Source organism: Lampris incognitus, chromosome 11, assembly GCF_029633865.1.
Source record: "Lampris incognitus isolate fLamInc1 chromosome 11, fLamInc1.hap2, whole genome shotgun sequence".
In the NCBI taxonomy this organism is placed as follows: Eukaryota; Metazoa; Chordata; class Actinopteri; order Lampriformes; family Lampridae; genus Lampris; species Lampris incognitus.
This window is the reverse complement of record NC_079221.1, coordinates 43776191-43796484: the sequence shown is the minus strand read 5'-3', so window position 1 is coordinate 43796484 and position 20294 is coordinate 43776191. Positions and strand designations below refer to the sequence as shown.

The window sequence follows — 20294 nt, the reverse complement described above, 5'->3', positions numbered from 1 at the left end:
AGAGAGAGAGAGAGAGAGAGAGAGAGAGAGAGAGAGAGAGAGAGAGAGAGAGAGAGAGAGAGAGAGAGAGAGAGAGAGAGAGAGAGAATCGGTTGAGTAATTTAAAATACATTCTGTATGCCATGTTTTGTTTTTGTGTCATTTTCCTTTCCTTTCCTTTCAGCAAGTCTGCGTGGCCACTGTTCCATTTTGGACCCGTCCATTTTTGTTAATCATGTCCGACAAGGTAGAATTGTGTCACCTCTCATTTTTACAGGCTAAATGTAGTGTATCATCCATATCCCAGCAAGTATGAGAGCCATACAAGCGATCATCCGCTATGTTATTATGTGACATTACACGTGAGTACACAGAGAGGAGATGACAAGGTTAGCTAACAGCCTCTGCTTGGCAATTATCTTTCCTTCCCTACTCTGGCTAAGTGGCAAGAATAATTGGCTACCTCTGGGGTTCCCAGTCCAGGTCTGACCTGGGAGTTGTGGCCCAGTCATTGTCTGTAGTGTTTGTTGCTATCACTAACGTGTTTCCCAGGTAGCGGAGTCATTATCTGGTGCTCCTGAGACTCGTTACTTGTAGAGGTGACACGAGAATTGCGGTGGTGGGGAACCGAGTGACATAGACTGGTAGAGCTAGAGAGATGGAGATAGAGGCAGGGAGAGTTGACAGAAATACCGGGGTTCCCACTCTTCAGGAAATCCTTTTCAAGAACTTTTCAAGGACTTTTTCTTGGATAACATACATAACAGCCATTGCTCATGGAAGGTCACATTATTCAGTGTTAGCTAACAGTGGAAGCCTAAACCGTCTCTAAATGGTCTCTAAATGGGTTGTGTAACTTTTAACTGGTCACCGAACACACCGCCAAAACTTCAAACACTGCTTTGTAATCGTAGAGGCTAAAAATACGCAAAACCAAATTAAAAGTATGCCATCTCAGTAGGGAAAACTGTGTTTTTATAATCTAACGTTATACCATGACCTCAATTACATTTCCAGGACTATTTTTTATAATTATAATTATATTATAATATTTTATCATTTAAAATTGGTAATTTCCTTCAGTTTCAGGTGCTGATCTGGAAAACGTATCAACAGATTTCCAGGTTTTCCAGTACACATGGGATCCCTGAATACAGACACTGGGAATCTTAAAGACGTGTAAGCGGGAATGTTTATGATTTAACCGACGACAGGAACGGTGCTTCCTGGCCACGTCAACAAACAGCTCTGCTTTCTGGTGTGTGTTATTCTCGTCGCTGATGACTTGACATTTCGGAAATACCTGCTTGGCCACCTTCTCCGGGCTGATCCAACCCAGCAGCGTGTTTACGGTTCCCGTAGCGCATGCCGCGTTCAGCCACATCGGGTTACTGCTGTTGTTGCACAGGTGGGAGTGTAACGTGTCTTGGTCGAGCGTGAGACCGATAGCCTAGAAATGGAAAGGTGGAAAGCTCGATATAAAATTCCAGTCATACGCTTAACAGCTGAAACAACACGTGTTTCTGGAACGCCCAGAGATGTTACTCGGTGATAAATGTTTTCCTCATACTTGTGTAATATAACACAGAGTACGGCAAACTTAATATTTTGGTATGTGTGGTTACAGAAGACTTAGTGAATATCACATACCTTGTCCAGCGGTATCCTGACCCCCTGCAGAACATGCCTGATAGCTTCGCTTATGGTGTCATTCTGCAATGTGACAACATCTCCAAGGGTGATGTAGACATCTGCGCACAATCAAACCGAAGATCTCACATTTCACAGTTACCGGTACAGTATTTCTACTGATTTATCTGTCTTATTTTGTTTACCAGGACTGGTTTGGGAGATAAACGGCGGTAATGTGACTGCTTGTTGTCCAAAAAAAAAAGCAAACACAAGACATGTATGTCACTGCTTTCAATGACCTGGTGCGCCGTCCCTACATCTTAAAACCACCTTTTCAGAACAGTTGTACCCAGTGAGAAACATTTATCCTGTGAACTGGACAAACTTTGACAACATCTCCGTAAGAGTTCATCTTCAGGTGAACTGAGCATTTTTGGCGAAAACATGGTTCAATATGGATTCTATAGGTAATGCTGCATAGCTACCTCTGCCAGGCCACTTCTGAATATAGTGGATCAGATTGATGCCTCCAGCCAGGAGTGGGTGCACCATGGAGACGGATATACCTGCTCCAGGAAAGGCCTCATGCATGATGTTCATAGCACTAGAGGGACCGAAGGGGGAAAAGGTATTTATGCATGAGAATAATAGTATTCATTTATTAGAATAAGATAGAGGAAGCCATCTGATAACGTCTGACAATAATGTACACACATGCACTTTGTTCTCATTCAACGCTGAATCTCCACCAATCACTTTTGCTTGCAAATATCTTTCAAAAAACAGTTTTCCGGCTTGTCCGGGTAGCGTAGCGGTCTATTCCGTTGCCTACCAACACGGGGATCAGTGGTTGAAATCCCCGTGTTATCTCCGGCTTAGGTGGGCATCACTACAGACACAATTGGCCGTGTCTGTGGGTGGGAAGCTGGACGTGGGTATGTGTCCTGGTCGCTGCGCTCGCGCCCCCTCTGGTCAGGTGGGGCGCCTGTTCAGGGGGAGGGGAAAATAGCGTGATTCCCCCGTGTGCTACGTCCCCCTGGTGAAACTCCTCACTGTCAGGTGAAAAGAAGCGGCTGGTGACTCCACATGTATCGGAGGAGGCATGCGGTAGCCTGCAGCCCTCCCCGGATCGGCAGAGGGGGTGGGGTGGAGCAGTGACTGGGACAGCTTGGAAGGGTGGGGTAATTGGGCGGATACAATTGGGAAGAAAAGGGGGGGTACTTGGGATTATTAGAAGACACGTTACCCCTGGATGTTGGTGAGCAGCACCTCTGTGTCTCTCAGAGCTTGGTCCAGAGAGGTGGGGGAGAGGAGCCGGGGAATGGCGACAAAGCTCTCCCAAAGCCCGCTCTCGTTTTGCAGCTGGCCATACACCAGCACCACCTCCCCGGCCAACGCCACCGCCTGGCTGGGGTTGTTCAGCATCAACTCTGTCAGCATCTAACAATCAGGGGGCAAAAAAAAGCACATTTCCACAACATTTCTTACTGTAGTGCTGCTAACCCATGTTGCTAAGTGTGCCGAGTACATCTGAAACTGTAGTCATTGTATTATCTGGGACCCCCCCCCCACACACACACACACACACATACCTGATTGAGTGTGAGCAAGGAGACTTCCAGAAAAGTGTTGTTGGACTTGCAGAAGGTGACTACAGCATAGGTGAAGGGGTTGATGGAGGATGGGTCAACCATGGGGAGAGCCAAGGAGCACACTGACCTCTTCAGCAGGTTCATTGACTCCAACATGGCGTTCAAGGCCGCCTGAGTTTTGAGCAGTATTGCATGGATTTAGGTACTGCCACGATTCAGAGAAAACACGGTAGATAGTTTCACAAGATGCTATGAAGTGGTATTTGGTCCACACCTACTATGGAGACAAAGTCCCTTTTTGCCTGTTGAGTATTGATAAAGATAGATGAATACCGCGTCAAAAATATCGCTATTTTAAAAGCCACATGTGTAAAATTGCTACCGGCTTCAGGAATATTCAGGGAGCTTCAGTTCGATGCTAGCCATGGTTTGTCATGTTTTTCAAATGGGAATGTGACTTGTTCACTATTGGAAAAAATGCAGTTGCCAAGGTTTATCTTCATAGAGGTGTGACTACCCTTTTGCCCATACAAAGAGTGTGCATATATATATATATATATATATATATATATATATATATATATATATATATATATATATATGACTACTCTTAGTTACATCATGTCTTTACAGTTCTATCTGTTCCATCTCATACAGCAACTGTGCAGTTTATCCAAACCCTAACAAAAAGAAATGACAAAATACACATTACACAAACTATGAAGGTCGAATGGATCTCAAGGTTAGAATGAATAGATAAATCTCAAATTAACTTTGATCAACTTGAAGGATCATTCTGGGGAATATTAAATCCGTGCAGCATTAATTTGGATAATTCTATATTGGCTCTTTATATGAATTTTGCTTTAATTGATTATTTCTTGCCTTCTTGCTGTGAGGCGACTGCACTAACCACTGCGCCACCGTGCCACCCATATCTATCCATCTATCTATATATCTACACTACCGTTCAAAAGTTTGGGATCACCCAAACAATTTTGTGTTTTCCATGAAAAGTCACACTTATTCACCACCATATGTTGTGAAATGAATAGAAAATAGAGTCAAGACATTGACAAGGTTAGAAATAATGATTTGTATTTGAAATAAGATTTTTTTTACATCAAACTTTGCTTTCGTCAAAGAATCCTCCATTTGCAGCAATTACAGCATTGTAGACCTTTGGCATTCTAGCTGTTAATTTGTTGAGGTAATCTGGAGAAATTGCACCCCACGCTTCCAGAAGCAGCTCCCACAAGTTGGATTGGTTGGATGGGCACTTCTTTGAGCAGATTGAGTTTCTGGAGCATCACATTTGTGGGGTCAATTAAACGCCCAAAATGGCCAGAAAAAGAGAACTTTCATCTGAAACTCGACAGTCTATTCTTGTTCTTAGAAATGAAGGCTATTCCATGCGAGAAATTGCTAAGAAATTGAAGATTTCCTACACCGGTGTGTACTACTCCCTTCAGAGGACAGCACAAACAGGCTCTAACCAGAGTAGAAAAAGAAGTGGGAGGCCGCGTTGCACAACTGAGCAAGAAGATAAGTACATTAGAGTCTCTAGTTTGAGAAACAGATGCCTCACAGGTCCCCAACTGGCATCTTCATTAAATAGTACCTGTTAGAGCCTGTTTGTGCTGTCCTCTGAAGGGAGTAGTACACACCGGTGTAGGAAATCTTCAATTTCTTAGCAATTTCTCGCATGGAATAGCCTTCATTTCTAAGAACAAGAATAGACTGTCGAGTTTCAGATGAAAGTTCTCTTTTTCTGGCCATTTTGAGCGTTTAATTGACCCCACAAATGTGATGCTCCAGAAACTCAATCTGCTCAAAGAAGTGCCCATCCAACCAATCCAACTTGTGGGAGCTGCTTCTGGAAGCGTGGGGTGCAATTTCTCCAGATTACCTCAACAAATTAACAGCTAGAATGCCAAAGGTCTGCAATGCTGTAATTGCTGCAAATGGAGGATTCTTTGACGAAAGCAAAGTTTGATGTAAAAAAATCTTATTTCAAATACAAATCATTATTTCTAACCTTGTCAATGTCTTGACTCTATTTTCTATTCATTTCACAACATATGGTGGTGAATAAGTGTGACTTTTCATGGAAAACACGAAATTGTTTGGGTGATCCCAAACTTTTGAACGGTAGTGTATATACACACACACACACACACACACACACACACACACATATATACTTTGTATTTTCTTTGCTTGTGGTCGCCTCACAGCAAGAAGGTCCTGGGTTCGAGCCCCGGGGTAGTCTAACCCTTGGGTGTCATCCCAGGTCATCCTCTGTGTGGAGTTTGCGTGGGTTTCCTCCAGGTGCTCCGGTTTCCTCCCATAGTCCAAAGACATGTAGGTCAGGTGATTCAGCCGTACTAAATTGTCTCTAGGTGTGAATGTGTGTGTGTCTGAGTGTGTGTGTGTGTGTGTGTGGGGGGGGGGGGGGCTGTGATGGACTGGTGGCCTGTCCAGGGTGTCTCCCTGCCTGTTGCCCAATGACTGCTGGGATAGGCTCCAGCATCGCCACAACCCTGAGAGCAGGATACGCGGTTGGGATAATGGATGGATGGATGGATGGGTGGATTATTTCCTTGCTTCTATATTTATTATTATTGATGCTAACTTGGAATGGTAATGATTTTACCTTACCTGATACTGATTATTTATTTACTTGTTTCCTAATACCAATTTGAGAATCAGATTCCAAAAGGGTTTCATGGACAAATACATTTTTGATATATCCTAGAGGAAATGATTTCTTCCATTATTAGAGATTTTTATTTGTCTACTGTAAAATCTGTCCTCCGGTAACATCCATCCATCCATCATCCAAGCCGCTTATCCTAATTAGGGTCGCGGGATGCTGGAGCCTGTCGCAGCAGTCATTGGGCGGCAGGCGGGGAGACACCCTGGACAGGCCGCCAGTCCACCACAGGTCCGACACACACACACACACACACACACATTCACACCTTGGGACAAGTTAGTACGGCTGATTCACCTGACCTCCATGTCTTTGGACTGTGGGAGGAAACCGCTAACCACTGTGCCCCCGTGCCGCCCCTCCTGTAACATTTATTCTAAAATTGAGTGTGAATTGTGTCACTTCCCTAAGAGCTTATGTGTTTACGACAACATGTCATCTGCCAAAGTAAGACGTAGTAGATTTAACAGCAGATTTAACAGCACATAACCACAATATAATACAGTACATTGTGGGTTACTTGGGAAGTATTAAATTTCATTAGCTAGACTTCCCTCTTTTCTTCACGGTGGGAAGAAACCTGTCCATTGTGCGTACATGGGAGGATGTGTAACAGGTTACACAAGATATACTTCATTTGGGAGTAGGCATTTATCATTACGGAGCATGTTGTATCTGTTCTTAATAATACCCACCTGATCTTCCAGAGCAGCGCCATCTATACCCTCCATCAAGGAGATGTTGTTAAACTTCCCCTGGTGAACTGAACCTTCGACAAAACATAACAAACACACTTTGTTGATGGAGAGACTGCGACCGGGTGAGCTGCAGCTAGACGGGAATCTGATTCGCCGCAGCTTTGTTTGCATTATGTATCTCTAGTCACGTAACTCCTGAAAAATAGAAAAAGCAGGAGACTGGCCGACACCGAAGAATGGCTCTTTCTGCGTAATGACTTCTCTTAAACACATTTCAAGTGAAAAACAGGACGGGTAGCGCTAAAAGAGGCCTGGAGCATAGAAAGTGAAGACGGCAACATACCCAGAATCTGGTCCCAGATCTCGAACAGCCCTGCACGCTCCCCGCTGGACTCCTGGGCCAGTGCTGACCGGATGGCGCCACCCTCGTGAAGTAAACCCATGACCGGCGGGTGCACGCTGTCGCAGAGAGCCAAACATGTGTACATTTTGTCAGTGGGGCTTTTATACGACTTGTTATAGTGTTGTGAGTCGGGTAAGCTTTTCCAGTCCTGGGGTTAAAAGGGTACTCTATCCCCTCCCCTCCACCTGCCGGGTGGGTGCACGAAAGACGGAGAAGGCGGCTTATAGCACCGGTGTCATTGTCAGAGAGGGGGAAATATAGCCGCTTCCTTTGCTCACGCCACTGTTTGCCAACACCACCCCACACGGTATGGCTATAATAACCTGCAGAGTAAACAAAACCGACACGTGCGGCGTCGGTTTTGTGGATAACCGTGACAAGGAAAGGTCAAACATATGGAAGGTATGCATTGTCACTTCCACGGCGTGCGGCGGAACCAGTCGTTACACATTAGGCTCGGGGTTACGCAATCATCTTTTCTGCTCACCGCCGCCTTACGTCCCTCAACCCAGTTTACTGCCGAGGGAACTTCGCATTCAAGCGCAAGACAAAGAAGATCAAGTAGAAGTCCTTCAACGGACTAAATCTATTGTGCTTGCTTGTGATTTTCCACCAAGGCGGTGACTGAACACGTCCCATGATGCCACAGCGGCAAGGCATGTCATGCCTTTGTGACCTCAAGGCCTCCCGCACACCTTGTTCTTTTCAGTCACACGGTGCCATGCCAGACTATTACTGACAAACAAGTTTGCCTCAGCAAAGCTGCATGAATACCTCATCTAATCAGTGGGCTGTCGTGTACCGATTGGATTTTGATTTCAGTTTCTGTTGCAGCTGAATTGGTCAGAAAACGTGCTCCCTGCCAAAGTAGTCCCATGGTGATACATTGGAATTACAATAAAATATAAATTCACCCGGTAAACCGGTTACCTAGTTTCAGCAAACAAAAAAAAATTATTGTCTATAAATAATAGACAATAAAACACAATAAAAGGTGGTTTCCAGCACAGGTAGATAACCATTGAGATAATTTTTGTAGTGGTAAGGTAGTAAAGTGGAATTGCTACCCGAATAAACCTTGCTATGTAGTACAAACAACATTTGGGAACTGTATTATACATTTTACTAACAGATGCCGAGTCAACAGAAGCCAACTGAAAAAATGAAATCTAATTAACAGCCCAACAGGTTTTTTTTACATATTCCCTAAATATTGACTTATTTGGCACAACATTCAAATTCATGAAAATGTCCAACAAAATGAATGAGAAAAATAGCCAAAAAACAAAAGCTATGGCTCAAGGTTTCCACAAAACAAAAAAACTACAAAAAGCAATTACAGTAATCCAGTGGATGCTAGTGCAGCATCATTTTCTACAGTATAAATCACAAGGGATGAGAGGGATCACCTTTTAACATGGTCGGCTGCCCATCTGCCATGCGTGGATGTGGAGGCGTGCGGGGTCAGCAGACGTGATTTGTTGTGACAGGTGCTGTCGGTGTTGCACAGAAAGGTCTGCAAGAATGGGAAGAACCCCGCGCTGGGCAGGTTCCGGGGGCCAGCATAGCCTAGAACAGTCAAGAAGTCATTGTACAGGGTAGATGCTTGCAGCGATACTGATTTTTTCTTTCTTCCAGTAATATTACTATAAATATATCTATACAGTAAATATGTTTGAAATTCGAGAAGCACTGAGTGTGGAAGAGGAAATGCAATGGGGAGGTTTACGGATGTGGTGAGGGAGGACATGCAGGTGGCTGGTGTGACAGAGGAAGATGAAGAGGACAGGAAGAGATGGAAATGGATGATCCACTGTTAGTAGTAGTAGTGGCAGTAGTAGTAGTAGTAGTAGTAGTAGTGGTAGAAGTGGTGGTAGTAGTAGTAGCAGCAGCAGTAGTAGTAGTACTGGTAGTAGTATTGGCAGTAGTAGTAGTAGTAGTAGAAGTAGTGGTAGTAGTGGTGGTAGAAGTGGTGGTAGTAGTAGTAGTAGTAGTAGTAGTAGCAGCAGTAGTAGTAGTAGTAGTACTGGTAGTAGTATTGGCAGTAGTAGTAGTAGAAGTAGGAGTGGTGGTAGTAGTAGTAGTAGTGGTAGTAGTGGTAGTAGTAGTAGTGGTACAAGTAGTAATAGTAGTAGTCATAGTAGTAGATTGAGAGTGATTTAAATGCAATATTATAAAAAGACAAGTAAAGAGATCATTCCATTCGCAATTATAAAAATGTATTTATGAATTAATATCAAAGAGCAAGAGTGTGTGAGAGCAATGAAGCCAGGCTGGATTTAAGTCAAAGCTATGGTAAATGGTCTTCTGAGCACGGTATCTTTCTGGATTTCAGTATTTGAATACTACCATAACTGGCATGGCTAAAGTTGTAAACTGGTTCTGACTTCCAGAAAGCTATATGACTCATCTAGACAACACAGTCCCTGCCAGCAGAATAATGGCTTATCACATGGTGCATCATTCCCCTTTCATTCATTGGGACGGGATCGAGGAGGCAAGGGGTACGTACGCTAGCCCTGTCTCTCATGATATCAGTTACACCTCCAGGTTTAATCTGTGCAGTCAGAAGTGATCAGTACACAATTATATAACAAAGTAAACATAATGTAAACCACTAATAAGACACGTTAGCCCCTACCTAACGAGTCTGACCCTTTAGCCGAGCGGTTAGTGATGTCGCCTTGTGGTGCAGTACACCTCGTATCGAATCCCGCACCGGGCAAAAAATAACTGGTTACAATAATGACCCCAATAGGAAGGAAGAGAGCACTTTTCATGGGCAGAGTGCAAAAATATTATTACAGAACAAAACCTTGACACGTGACTCAGTTTAGTTCAGTCAGTCATTTTTCTTGGTATGATGTTTCCCTGTTCAGTCCAAGGCGGCCATTTTAATGTCTGCTAAATTAGTTTCAGTCTGTCAGCTCATAACTTCAGTCATTTTCTCCCATAGCCTCGCTCATTCTCCCAGTTCGGTCAACTCATCATAACCTCAATCACTGCCTGTTGTTTTTCCTGTTGTAACGATCACGGATGAATAGCCTCGGTAGCCCTTGGCTAACGAGTCGGAACCTTTAGTCGACTGGTTAACGTTGTCGCCCGCGGTGCGGGAGCCCCAGGTTCGCGTCCCGGCTGTGGCGAATCCCGCGGCTGACCCCCGAATACTCTGCTTTAACTTGAAGTCCTCAACTGTAGTTTCGTTTCAGTTCCTGCCCTTGATTATGCCATCAGTCTACCCCGTCTATACCACACCTGTTTTCCATTACCTGATTAGCTTCCCGGAGCTTGTACTCCCCTGGTTTTCTTGTTTTTACGACATCATGTCATCTACTAAAGTAATTCGTATTTAATTTAACAGCAGATTTAACACTTACTTCTCTGTCTCGTGGGCAGCCATGTTGGCGAGTAGAGAGCTTCAGGTGGTGGTTATTATGGACTGGTCCACAGAGCATAGAAAGGACTGGGACCTGCACCCTGTGATGCTGTGGGCGGGTGCACAGCAGCGATCGCCATGGGAGATGGTGGCAGCTCTCTCCCCATAGACAAAAGGACTGTGGGCCAAGTTTAAGACTCCGCGGCATGGGGTCCTCTAACAAACCTGGGTGGAGCACTAACCAGGGAGAAGAGATGGCAAGTGGTGGTGCCCAGAGGGATGCAGGAGGTGGTGCTCAAAGCCATGCATGGCTCTGCAGGCTCATGGCACTTTGGGGTGATGAACACGCTCTGCCGGTTGCGTCAAGCCTTCTACTGGTGACGTCTGACGAGGGACGTTGAGGACTTTTGCAGGTACTCCGAACTCTGCACAGCTCGCAAAGGGTCAAAGGGCCAGCTGAGGGCTGAGCAACAGCAGTTTCTAGTGAGGGAGCCCATGCAGCGAGTGGGTGTTGACATTGTGAGGCCATTCCCACACACAGCACGGGGGAAGCGCTTCAGACTCACTGCTGTGGACGACTTCACTAAATGACCAGAGACCTATGACCTGCCGGACCAGGAAGCCGAGAGTTATAGAGTTTGGGAAACTCAGGGCATAACTTTTTCCTCCATCACTTTCTACCTCCGCTGCCTGCGTGTGTCGCTTCTGCTACATCACACACAGCTGTTATCTCATTGATTGCACTTTGAAAGGTCAGGAGTCAGCCGAGGTCAAAGTTGAAATATTTTCAACTTTGAGTACAGCGCTCGGTGACAGTTTCAAGCAGTGAGCCACACCAAAGGTAGCTCTTTCGTCTAGTTGGGCGCAACAATTCTCCCCATAGGAAAACAATGCCACAGCCAGCACAGAGCAGTTTTACCTCTGATCATGTGTGGGCATCTTGAGATAACATCACAATACTTCAGACAATGCAAATGCCACAACGTCCTTGATCCCTGTCATTGTACTTATGCCATGGAGTATGTGCGTAATCCTTCATCATGAACGAATCACCCATCAGAATAGAAGTACAGCCTTCCAGTTACCAGCTTTCCAGTTACCAGGTTACCTCGGGTCACAGTCAGCACAGGGCATTCCCAAAATGGCTTTGTACTCACATACACAGCACCCAAAGCCGGCAGGCTATACATTTTGGACTTGCGCTTAAAACCAGCATTACTGTCAGAAGTCACAGGAAATTTTAATGATGGTTACGGGAGGAATGTGTCACAACACACAGTGCATCAGACCTTGCTGCGTATGGGACTGCATAGCTGCAAACCAGTCAGAGTGCCCATGATGACCCATGTCCACTAGTGGACATGGGTCTGAACTGAACTGGACCTTGGAGCAGTGGAAGAATGTCGCCTGGTCAATGAGTCCTGTTTTCTTTTAGATCACATGGATGGCCATGTACATGTGCGGCGTTTACCTGGGGAAGTGGTAGCACCAGGATGCAGTGTGGGAAGACAACAAGCTGGTGGAGGCAGTTTGATGCTCTGGCCATTGTTCCACTGGGAAACCCTTGATCCGACCATTCATGTGGACATCAATTTGACAAGTGCCACCTACCTAAGCATCGTTGCAGACCAGGTACACCCCTTCATGGCAGTTGTATTCCCTGATGGCACAGTGGTCTCTTTCAGCAGGATAGCATGCCCTGCTGCACTGCACACATTGTTCGGGAATGGTTTGAGGAACATGATGAAGTGTTCGTGCTGTTGCCCTGGCCTAAAAAATCTCCACATCTCAACCCGATTGAGCATCTGTGGGATGTGCTGGACTGACAAGTCCGATCCACGGTGGCGCCACCTCATAACTTACGGGACTTGAAGGATCTGTTGCTAATGTTTTGGTGCCAGATTCCACAGGTCACCTTCAGGGGTCTTGTAGGGTCCATGGGGTCAACCCTATGTTCCCTCAGCCCTGAGGGTTGGCTATCAAATAGGTTAACTATCAGTTAAGCTTAGGTTAAGGTAAGCTTTGGGTTATGGGTAGGGAAAGGTTGAGGTTATGTCAGGTTAAGGTAGGTTAGGTTAAGTTTAGGTAAGTTTAATGAGATAGGGTTTAGGGAACATAGGGCTGAAGGAATAACAGACCCGCTCCTGAGTCAACGCCTCGGCAGCTCAGTGCGTTTTTGGCAGCACATGGAGGACGAACAGCATACACTTCTCTGTCTTGTGGGCGGCCATGCTGGCGAGTAGAGAGCTTCAGGTGGTGGTTATTATGGACTGGTCCACAGAGCAGAGAAAGGACTGGGACCTGCAGCCTGTGATGCAGGTAGCTCTTTCGTCTAGTTGGGCGCAACAATTCTCCCCATAGGAAAACAATGCCACAGCCAGCACAGAGCGGTTTTACCACTGATCATGTGTGGGCATCTTGAGATAACGTCACAATACTTCAGACAATGCAAATGCCACAACGTCCTTGATCCCTGTCGTTTCACTTATGCCATGGAGTATGTGCATAATCATTCCTCATGAATGAATCACCCATCAGAATAAAGGTACAGCTTTCATAAGTACCAGGTTACCTAAGGTCACAGTCAGCACAGGGCATTCCAAAAATGGCTTTGTACTCACATACACAGCACCCAAAGCCAGCAGGCTATACATTTTGCACTTGCGCTCAAACCCTTATCCCTGTCAATCAGTCGTACAAAGTTCTCACTACTGACTCGTACATCTTCTTAAGCAGTAGGCACGAGTGTCAAAATTTCAGCATGCCCATAGAACTGCACAGCGGCACAGTACAGCGGGTTTTGATTGATTGCCAATGGCTGCAAGTAAGAAAAAAAAAAAGAAAAAGCAAATGCAGCAGAGCACTCGCCATGTAAAACAAAGTCATCGAGGTGTGAAGGCCAGTTCCAGCGAAAAACCCTGCTCCAGCCATTAATATGCAAACCAATTACGATGTATTAATGTGATTCAAAACCAAAACTTGATATTCTTATGAAATTGTTTACTGTCAAAATCCGAAACAGATCAATATCTTTGAAATGGGTAAAATTTCTGATATTTTTTTTGCATCACAAATTCTGCCATAAATCATTGGTTTAATTTGTCTCGCCTGCCACATATCTACCAGTCATTACGATATGAAACTATCCAGCGTGACTTAGTGTCATTAGCTTAGACAACGCTGACGTCCATCATTGTGCAATACCTTGCTGTTAAAGTGAGTTTATAGGTTTTTAATGTCATTACATTTTAATTCTTGACGTTCATTTTTTTTTCTTATATCAACAATTGGCATTTTAACTGTTCAAAATGCTAACCCACTGAAAATAAATGGGGGGGAAAAGTTGTAATTCTTAAAACTCAAAACCGTATTTGTGACATAACAACTGGAATTGGTTGGCTATTAAAATAAAAAAAATTGCAATTAAAATTAAACATTAAAATTACTGAAACTTAAAGAACTAGTTGCGATTCAGTTTTTGATATCAGAAATGTGAAATTGAATGAGAGCAAATTGAATCTGTCTCTATTGCAAACAGGATAATAGCTGAAACGACTCGCCGTTGCCAATGTAGTTAATGTGAAGTTGTCGCGCAAGCTCAGATGATGATAATCTACAATCAGCAAGACACTTTGGCTATTGCAGAGCTCAGCCTATAGGAAAAACAAATGGGTATGTACCCCCGATAACAGGCCTGTGTGTCAAGATCCATATTTTAATGTAAAACTGTTGTGTAGCGTATGTAAGACATGTTTGGTTAGACGTTTTACTTGATCCCTAGCCAAGGGTTTGGCTTGCTTTCAACTGTCTCTGGTGAAGAGACGGGCACGTCTCGAGAGTAATGGAGGCATAGCATCTATGTATTGGGTGAAAATACAGGTGAAAGCGTGTCTCACTGATGAACTGCACATGCCAGGTGTATTCTGGGGGAACTGTGAGTGAATTACCCTCTTTGGCGTGGGAAACGGTGGTGCACAGGCCTGCTGTGCTGCCTCCGATATTCTCTTTATCAGTTCATCGGCATTGTCTGGATGTGTCTGAGAGCTCTGTCTGTCGCCTGTTTGAGGTTTTGTCCGTGACAGTGCTGGTTTGCATGAGAAACACACGAGCAAAAAAAAAAAAAAAACACACAACTAGACAGCAGATGACTTTGGAAGGGAGGTGCCCTATTGTTCAGATTTGGTGTCTCGGGTTTCACATTAGGGTTGGGGAGGGCATCACATTACACTGCAAATCCCAGCTATTGAATTGAGCAATGATAAACAAAACAACAAAAAAAAAAACCACAAAAAAAAAAACGCACACACAAAAGCAGGAGGAATAATTGGGCGTAGTCATTCGCTGAATGGAACCCAAAGCTTATCACAAGTGCTCAGGGTAGATTTTCATTTGCACATTATGCACTTTGCTGATGCACTTTTAAGTTATTTGTGATAGTTGTGGGGTTTTGTTCTGTTAGGGAAGCGACTTGTAATCCCGGGAGTTGACTTTTTTTTTTCTTGGTTAAATGGTCGTAACACACATCTATGAACTAACTGCTTCCAGCAAAGTGAATGTGCGACGGCTAAAATGTAATATTCTTTGAATTTAATATCATATTGCATTGCACCGCTGCACTTCATCACCTCTTATTTCCCCTGTATAAGTCAATCCTTGGGTATATATCCGAAGATTGTTGTGTTGTAGTGTTGTCAAATTCCATGTGTGCAAACCTACATGGCCAGTAAACACGATTCTGAAATTTGATCCAGGTGTTGTGACGGCTAAAACTGTAATTATCAACCCTTTTTGTTTTCATTTGTGTATGATTATATATGTATTTTGATCACTAATGGTTTGGAAGTCTGCTCTGGGCAATGGGTTACTGTGATTTTTCTTTCTTTCTTTTTTTTTTTTTTAATTTCCCCCCCTCTTTTTCTCCCTAGTTGTACCCAGCCAATTACCCCACTCATCCGAGCCGTCCCGGTCGCTGCTCCACCACCCCCTCTGCCAATCGAAGGCGACAGTACGGATTTTACCCATAGCTAACTCATTTCATTTGGTCCCACATATAAGCATAGTTATTCAGTAATGTTAAAGATATGCTTATATCATGACAATACAACACCACCGTGGCGTGTTTCATGTCGGCTGCACGGATGTAATAATAGTCTCTGGGTCGCTGTCTGCACAGTTGACCTGCTGGATCACCTCCCCGTTGGTGTTTCAGGACGTAATGGTCTATATATGAAACGCCGGTCTTCTCCTAGGTGTCCTGAAGTAAGTCACATGATCAGTAAAAAAAATTGCTTGGACACAAGAGCTACAAAGGCCATCGTAATGTGGGTTCAGATGTGTTTCTGTGTGAAAAGCAAGGCCGGTCGGGACTGAAAGGAAGCCATTAGAGGCCTAGCTGGTCAAGGAAATGCACCCGTGGACGAATACCCTCTCCCCCGTGCAGGTGTGTTTCAGTTGGCGATGGGCTGATGAGTCATGATGGGGGCAAGAAGATAAGCGCGGTGTGGAGGATGGATGGCCTTACGCCGACAGCATGATTTATAACCCGTGAGCCAACCGGGAAAGGGAATCCTTAAAACTGACCGGGACACACATTTCTTCGTGGACTTAAGTTTCCAAAATATATGTGCACAGTTCTCCAGAACCTTCCTTTGTCCAAAAATCATTTCTTGGAGTGTTTGTATTTGCCACACCCCCCCCCCACCCCCAGGTGAACCGCCCCAGACCGCCAGTGTTGACCAGTGCATTCAGGGACCCTCATTTACTTGATTTAGCAGGGTCAACCAAATAAAAGAGTGCAAACATCATCATGTTAATATTTTGGAGAGGCCCGAGGCTCAATCCACTTAAAGTATTCAAGCATTAAGTTGACTCGCGGTACTTTCAGGGATTGCGACACTGCAGCATACCGACCCCAGCTTGTCACCATTGCTGTTTGTTTTGCGACACGCCAAACAAATAAATCATAAATTTGGCCAACTCAACTCTCCCTTCGTATGTTGTCGGATGGGTGGTCATCTTTTTTTTTCTTTTTTTTTTTAATCTTTAGCTCTCCGTATTTCAGATTTTTTTAACTATTCGTGACGTTTAAACAAAAATTGAAATTGTGCGAAAACAGAATTTCCCTATAAATGTTTTCGAAGAAATAACTTAGAAAATAACAAATGAGGAGAAGGAGGAGGAGGAGTGAAAAGCGTGAGGAAACAGTGCAGCAACTTAATCGCAGACTCATTTAGACACATTTCCTCTGTAACTACGAACATGGAGATTAAAATGTACACCTACATGTGTCTTTCTTTACTGGTGGGAACTGGTAGCGGGTGATGGCCAAGATGATGAAGATGACCAGAGGCCAGACCACCAGAGTCAGCGACCATCCCTGAAACACACAACAGCACATTTAACCACCACAAAGCACTAAATACATACACTGTAAATTCTCAAAGTTTACGTAAAGAAATTAGGAAACCGATTACCTTGGGAAAAGTAAGTAAATGAACTTAATTGTGTCAAGTTATGTGAAGTGATTTTATGTGAAATTGATTTCATATTACTTGACACAATTAAGTTCAGTTACTTACATTCCCCAAGCTAATCAGTTTCCTAATTTCTTCAGGTAAACTTGTTAGAATTTACAGTGTACTCATATGATTTCAGTAGCACCACACTAATTTTGCCATAAAAAAAAACCCACTATATTTTTCACTATCCCTCAAATATACAATTCCAATACTGTGATGGACTATAATGATACTAATTCTCTTGTAAAAAAAACACTCTTAATAAGTAATACTCATAAAAATACCTGTTATTTTATTCTATTGCTATTTACTTTATAAGTGATAACTACTGAATTTTACACACTTATACACAGACACTAACATGAGCAAGGGAGCGAAAAAGAGAGTGAGAGACAGCGAGAGAGAGAGAGAAAAAGAGAGAGAGAGGCAAGACAGTCAGAATCAGAACTAACTTTGGATCATTTTTGTTGGTCACTATTAATATAGGTACACATGGACAGCGTAACATGAATTATCCCACTGAATCACTGCAGTATCAATCAATCAATCAATCACTCAATCTCTTATATGAAAAAAACTCACCAATAGAAGAGTGCAGCTTGCTTAAATGATTTTTTTTTTAAATTGTGACATACTTTATTAACCCCCGTGGGGGAAACTGTGCTCTGCATGTAACCCATCCCATCATTTACCGGTTGTCTGATGATACCAAGACCGTTTTTCCAGAGAAGAAGTCGTAACTGGTGTAAGAATGCCATCGGTGGAGGACACTAAGGGAAGAAAACACAACCGTAGGCTATGTGACCAATATACTACTCTTTTTTTGTATGATGTGAACACATTTTCTTTTCACAGGTGCATGCTGAGGCTATATGAATTAGTTAAGGGGAAGCTGGGCTACTTTCTCTCTGGCAGCGTTTGGCAGTTCCACATAGTTAAGTGAAGTGAACGGTGTCCAGGCCACACGTTAGCTCAGAAACCCCTTCAGCCGCAGATCAGATTGTGACTTAAAGGCCGCATCAGTAAGAGGACGTTACACGTGACAGTGATGGGGGCCAAAGTCATCCAAATAGGAGTCAATAATAAGAACCAACCAAAGCGCAACCCATCCACCTGACTCCAACCCTACAGCAGAGCACTGTCTGGTTATATAGTACAGCATGCTGGGCCACATTCCACTATATGTTGATCCACAAAAGCAAAGAAGAAGAAAAAGTTTTGAGCGTTCTCTGAGAACTTCTGTCATCTGAAATACAAATATCGCCTTTTCTGTGGAGAACACTTAACTTGCGTGGCGGTGAGCTGGCTTTACCTTTGTGAGACGTCTGTCTGCGGCTGTCAGTCATTTACCACGGAGCTGGGAGGAGAGCATCGCTATGGGAGTCAGCGGCGAGCCCTGTCCATCAGCCGTGTGTGGTAGGAAAGAAAACAGCGGAGGCAAATCTGACTCTCAGCCAGCGAAAGTAATCCGTTTTAAGTGAGGGTGAGGTGTAAACTACAGCGGACTAGCTCTCTCTCTCTCCCCCCCCCCCCCTCTCTCTCTGTCTCTCTCTCTCTCCAGGTGAAGGCCAATGAGCGCAGTGGGCGTGTGCTTCCCGACCGCTGCCGTGTGACGTAGTGGTGAGAAGGCGCGCGCGTTGGGAGCGGACGCGGTCTTCTTAATACTGCCGCTTGACGGCCGTTTGTCCACTCACGTACTCGAACTCAAACGTTGCCCGCAGTATATGAAGGGCTATTTTGCGACACGGCCACGTGGTGTCGTTCAGAATATTGCAAAGATACCATCGCGTTCGCGTGCCTGAGGTGCTCTTTGACTTCGTCACTGCGCTTTGATTTTTTCTTATCAGTTGTTTTGTTTCTTGATATTTTCAACATTTTTTTTTTTTGGAAAATGACGGCCAACGTGTTTTTAAACGCGCTCCGTGAACCAACTGGATGCGACCGACAAGGAGAAACGCGCGTCTTTCTACAAAGACCGTCTGGGTGTGACGCGGGGGGGGGGCAATAGGAGAACTCTGGAAGCCGAAGTCAGGGCCATTTGCTCAGGCGGGTGTCCTCTGAGAGAAGCCCCGCCGCCGTCCCGCGGGAAGCCTACGGGGAGACGTCACACAGGAAGTCCTGCGGGGCTCCACAAGGGGGATGGAGATCGCCGAAGGGTGTGACGGCCTCGGCAAAAATAATTTAAAAAAAGATTCAGACAGAAAGTTTCGTTACAGGTGGGGCAGACCTCGTATGAAAAAAAAGGGATGGAGAAAATAGTGTAACGTGCGTGGATAAGTAGACACGTTGGTCCTTGACTAATGGGTCGGACCCTTTAGTCGACTGGTTAACGTTGTCGCTTGCGGTGCAGGAGATACGGGTTCGCGTCCCGGCTGTGGCGACGGTATCTCGGATTGCCCCCCGAATTCGCTACAATAGAAATAAAGCCAGGCGGCTGCCAGGCTTTCAACAAGAGCCAAGCATGAAACATGTCTGTGAATGTTCTCATTAATCCAGGTCATAGTTATCCAAAGCAGTGGTTCTCAACCTTTTTGGGGTCCTGGACCCCCTGCGTATTTTTGATCTACCCTGAGGACCCCTCTACCTAATCTTGGGGGAGGGGGGTTGCAATTTGATAGAAACAGTAGAAACTCCATTTTAAATTGCATTGTAGCATTTATTCACTCTTTGGGGCAAAAATAAGAGCTTTCAGTTGTAACTTAGATATAGTTAACAAAACAGAATTCTTATGCAGTAACTTTCAGATATATGTAACAAGACAGAATATGTATTCAGTAACTTCCAGATATATGTAACAAAACAGAATTCTTATGCAGTAACTTTCAGATATATGTAACAAAACAGAATATGTATTCAGTAACTTTCAGATATATGTAACAACAGAATTTTATGCAGTAACTTTTAACAATGCAAACGGGAGCGAGATCTCTTATTAAAATACAATAAATTACACTTGTGAAACAGAGGTAATTAGAGAAAAAGGTCCTGTTACCCTTTATAGTTTAGGTAGATAAAGGTCTCAGTCACATTTGAGTAAAATAATCCTATTTCTATAAATGTCATAGGATATTTTTTTTAAAAGATGTTTTATTTTCACGGACCCCTTGCAATTACACCACGGACCACTAGGGGTCCGCGGACCCCCGGTTGAGAAACACTGATCCAAAGGAATCGAATAAAGCGCAACTGGACTTGGTTATATATGTGGCGAATTCGGGGGGACAACGCGACCACAGGAACTGCCGCGGCCGGGAGGCGAACCCGTATCGCCCGCACCGCAGGAGACAACGCTAACCGCTCGGCTACAGGGTCAGACCCGCCTGCCAGCGGCCAGCGTGTCTTCTTATCCATGCACGTTACAATATAGTTGAAACGTTGAC

The 20294-nt window shown here is 44.4% G+C and overlaps 1 protein-coding gene across 1 annotated transcript in view; it reads right to left on the bottom strand.

The window, feature by feature from the left end:
* abca12 (ATP-binding cassette, sub-family A (ABC1), member 12) overlaps positions 1-17672 on the bottom strand; it is a 112336-nt gene extending 94664 nt beyond the window's left edge. Inside the window, 10 exon segments of the mRNA XM_056288934.1 lie at positions 1283-1429; positions 1630-1730; positions 2097-2215; positions 2858-3051; positions 3204-3374; positions 6615-6688; positions 6961-7076; positions 8430-8589; positions 16679-16772; positions 17607-17672. Of these exon segments, the coding sequence (XP_056144909.1) occupies positions 1283-1429; positions 1630-1730; positions 2097-2215; positions 2858-3051; positions 3204-3374; positions 6615-6688; positions 6961-7076; positions 8430-8589; positions 16679-16772; positions 17607-17672 (1242 nt within the window).
* Positions 17673-20294: the final 2622 nt, after the last annotated feature.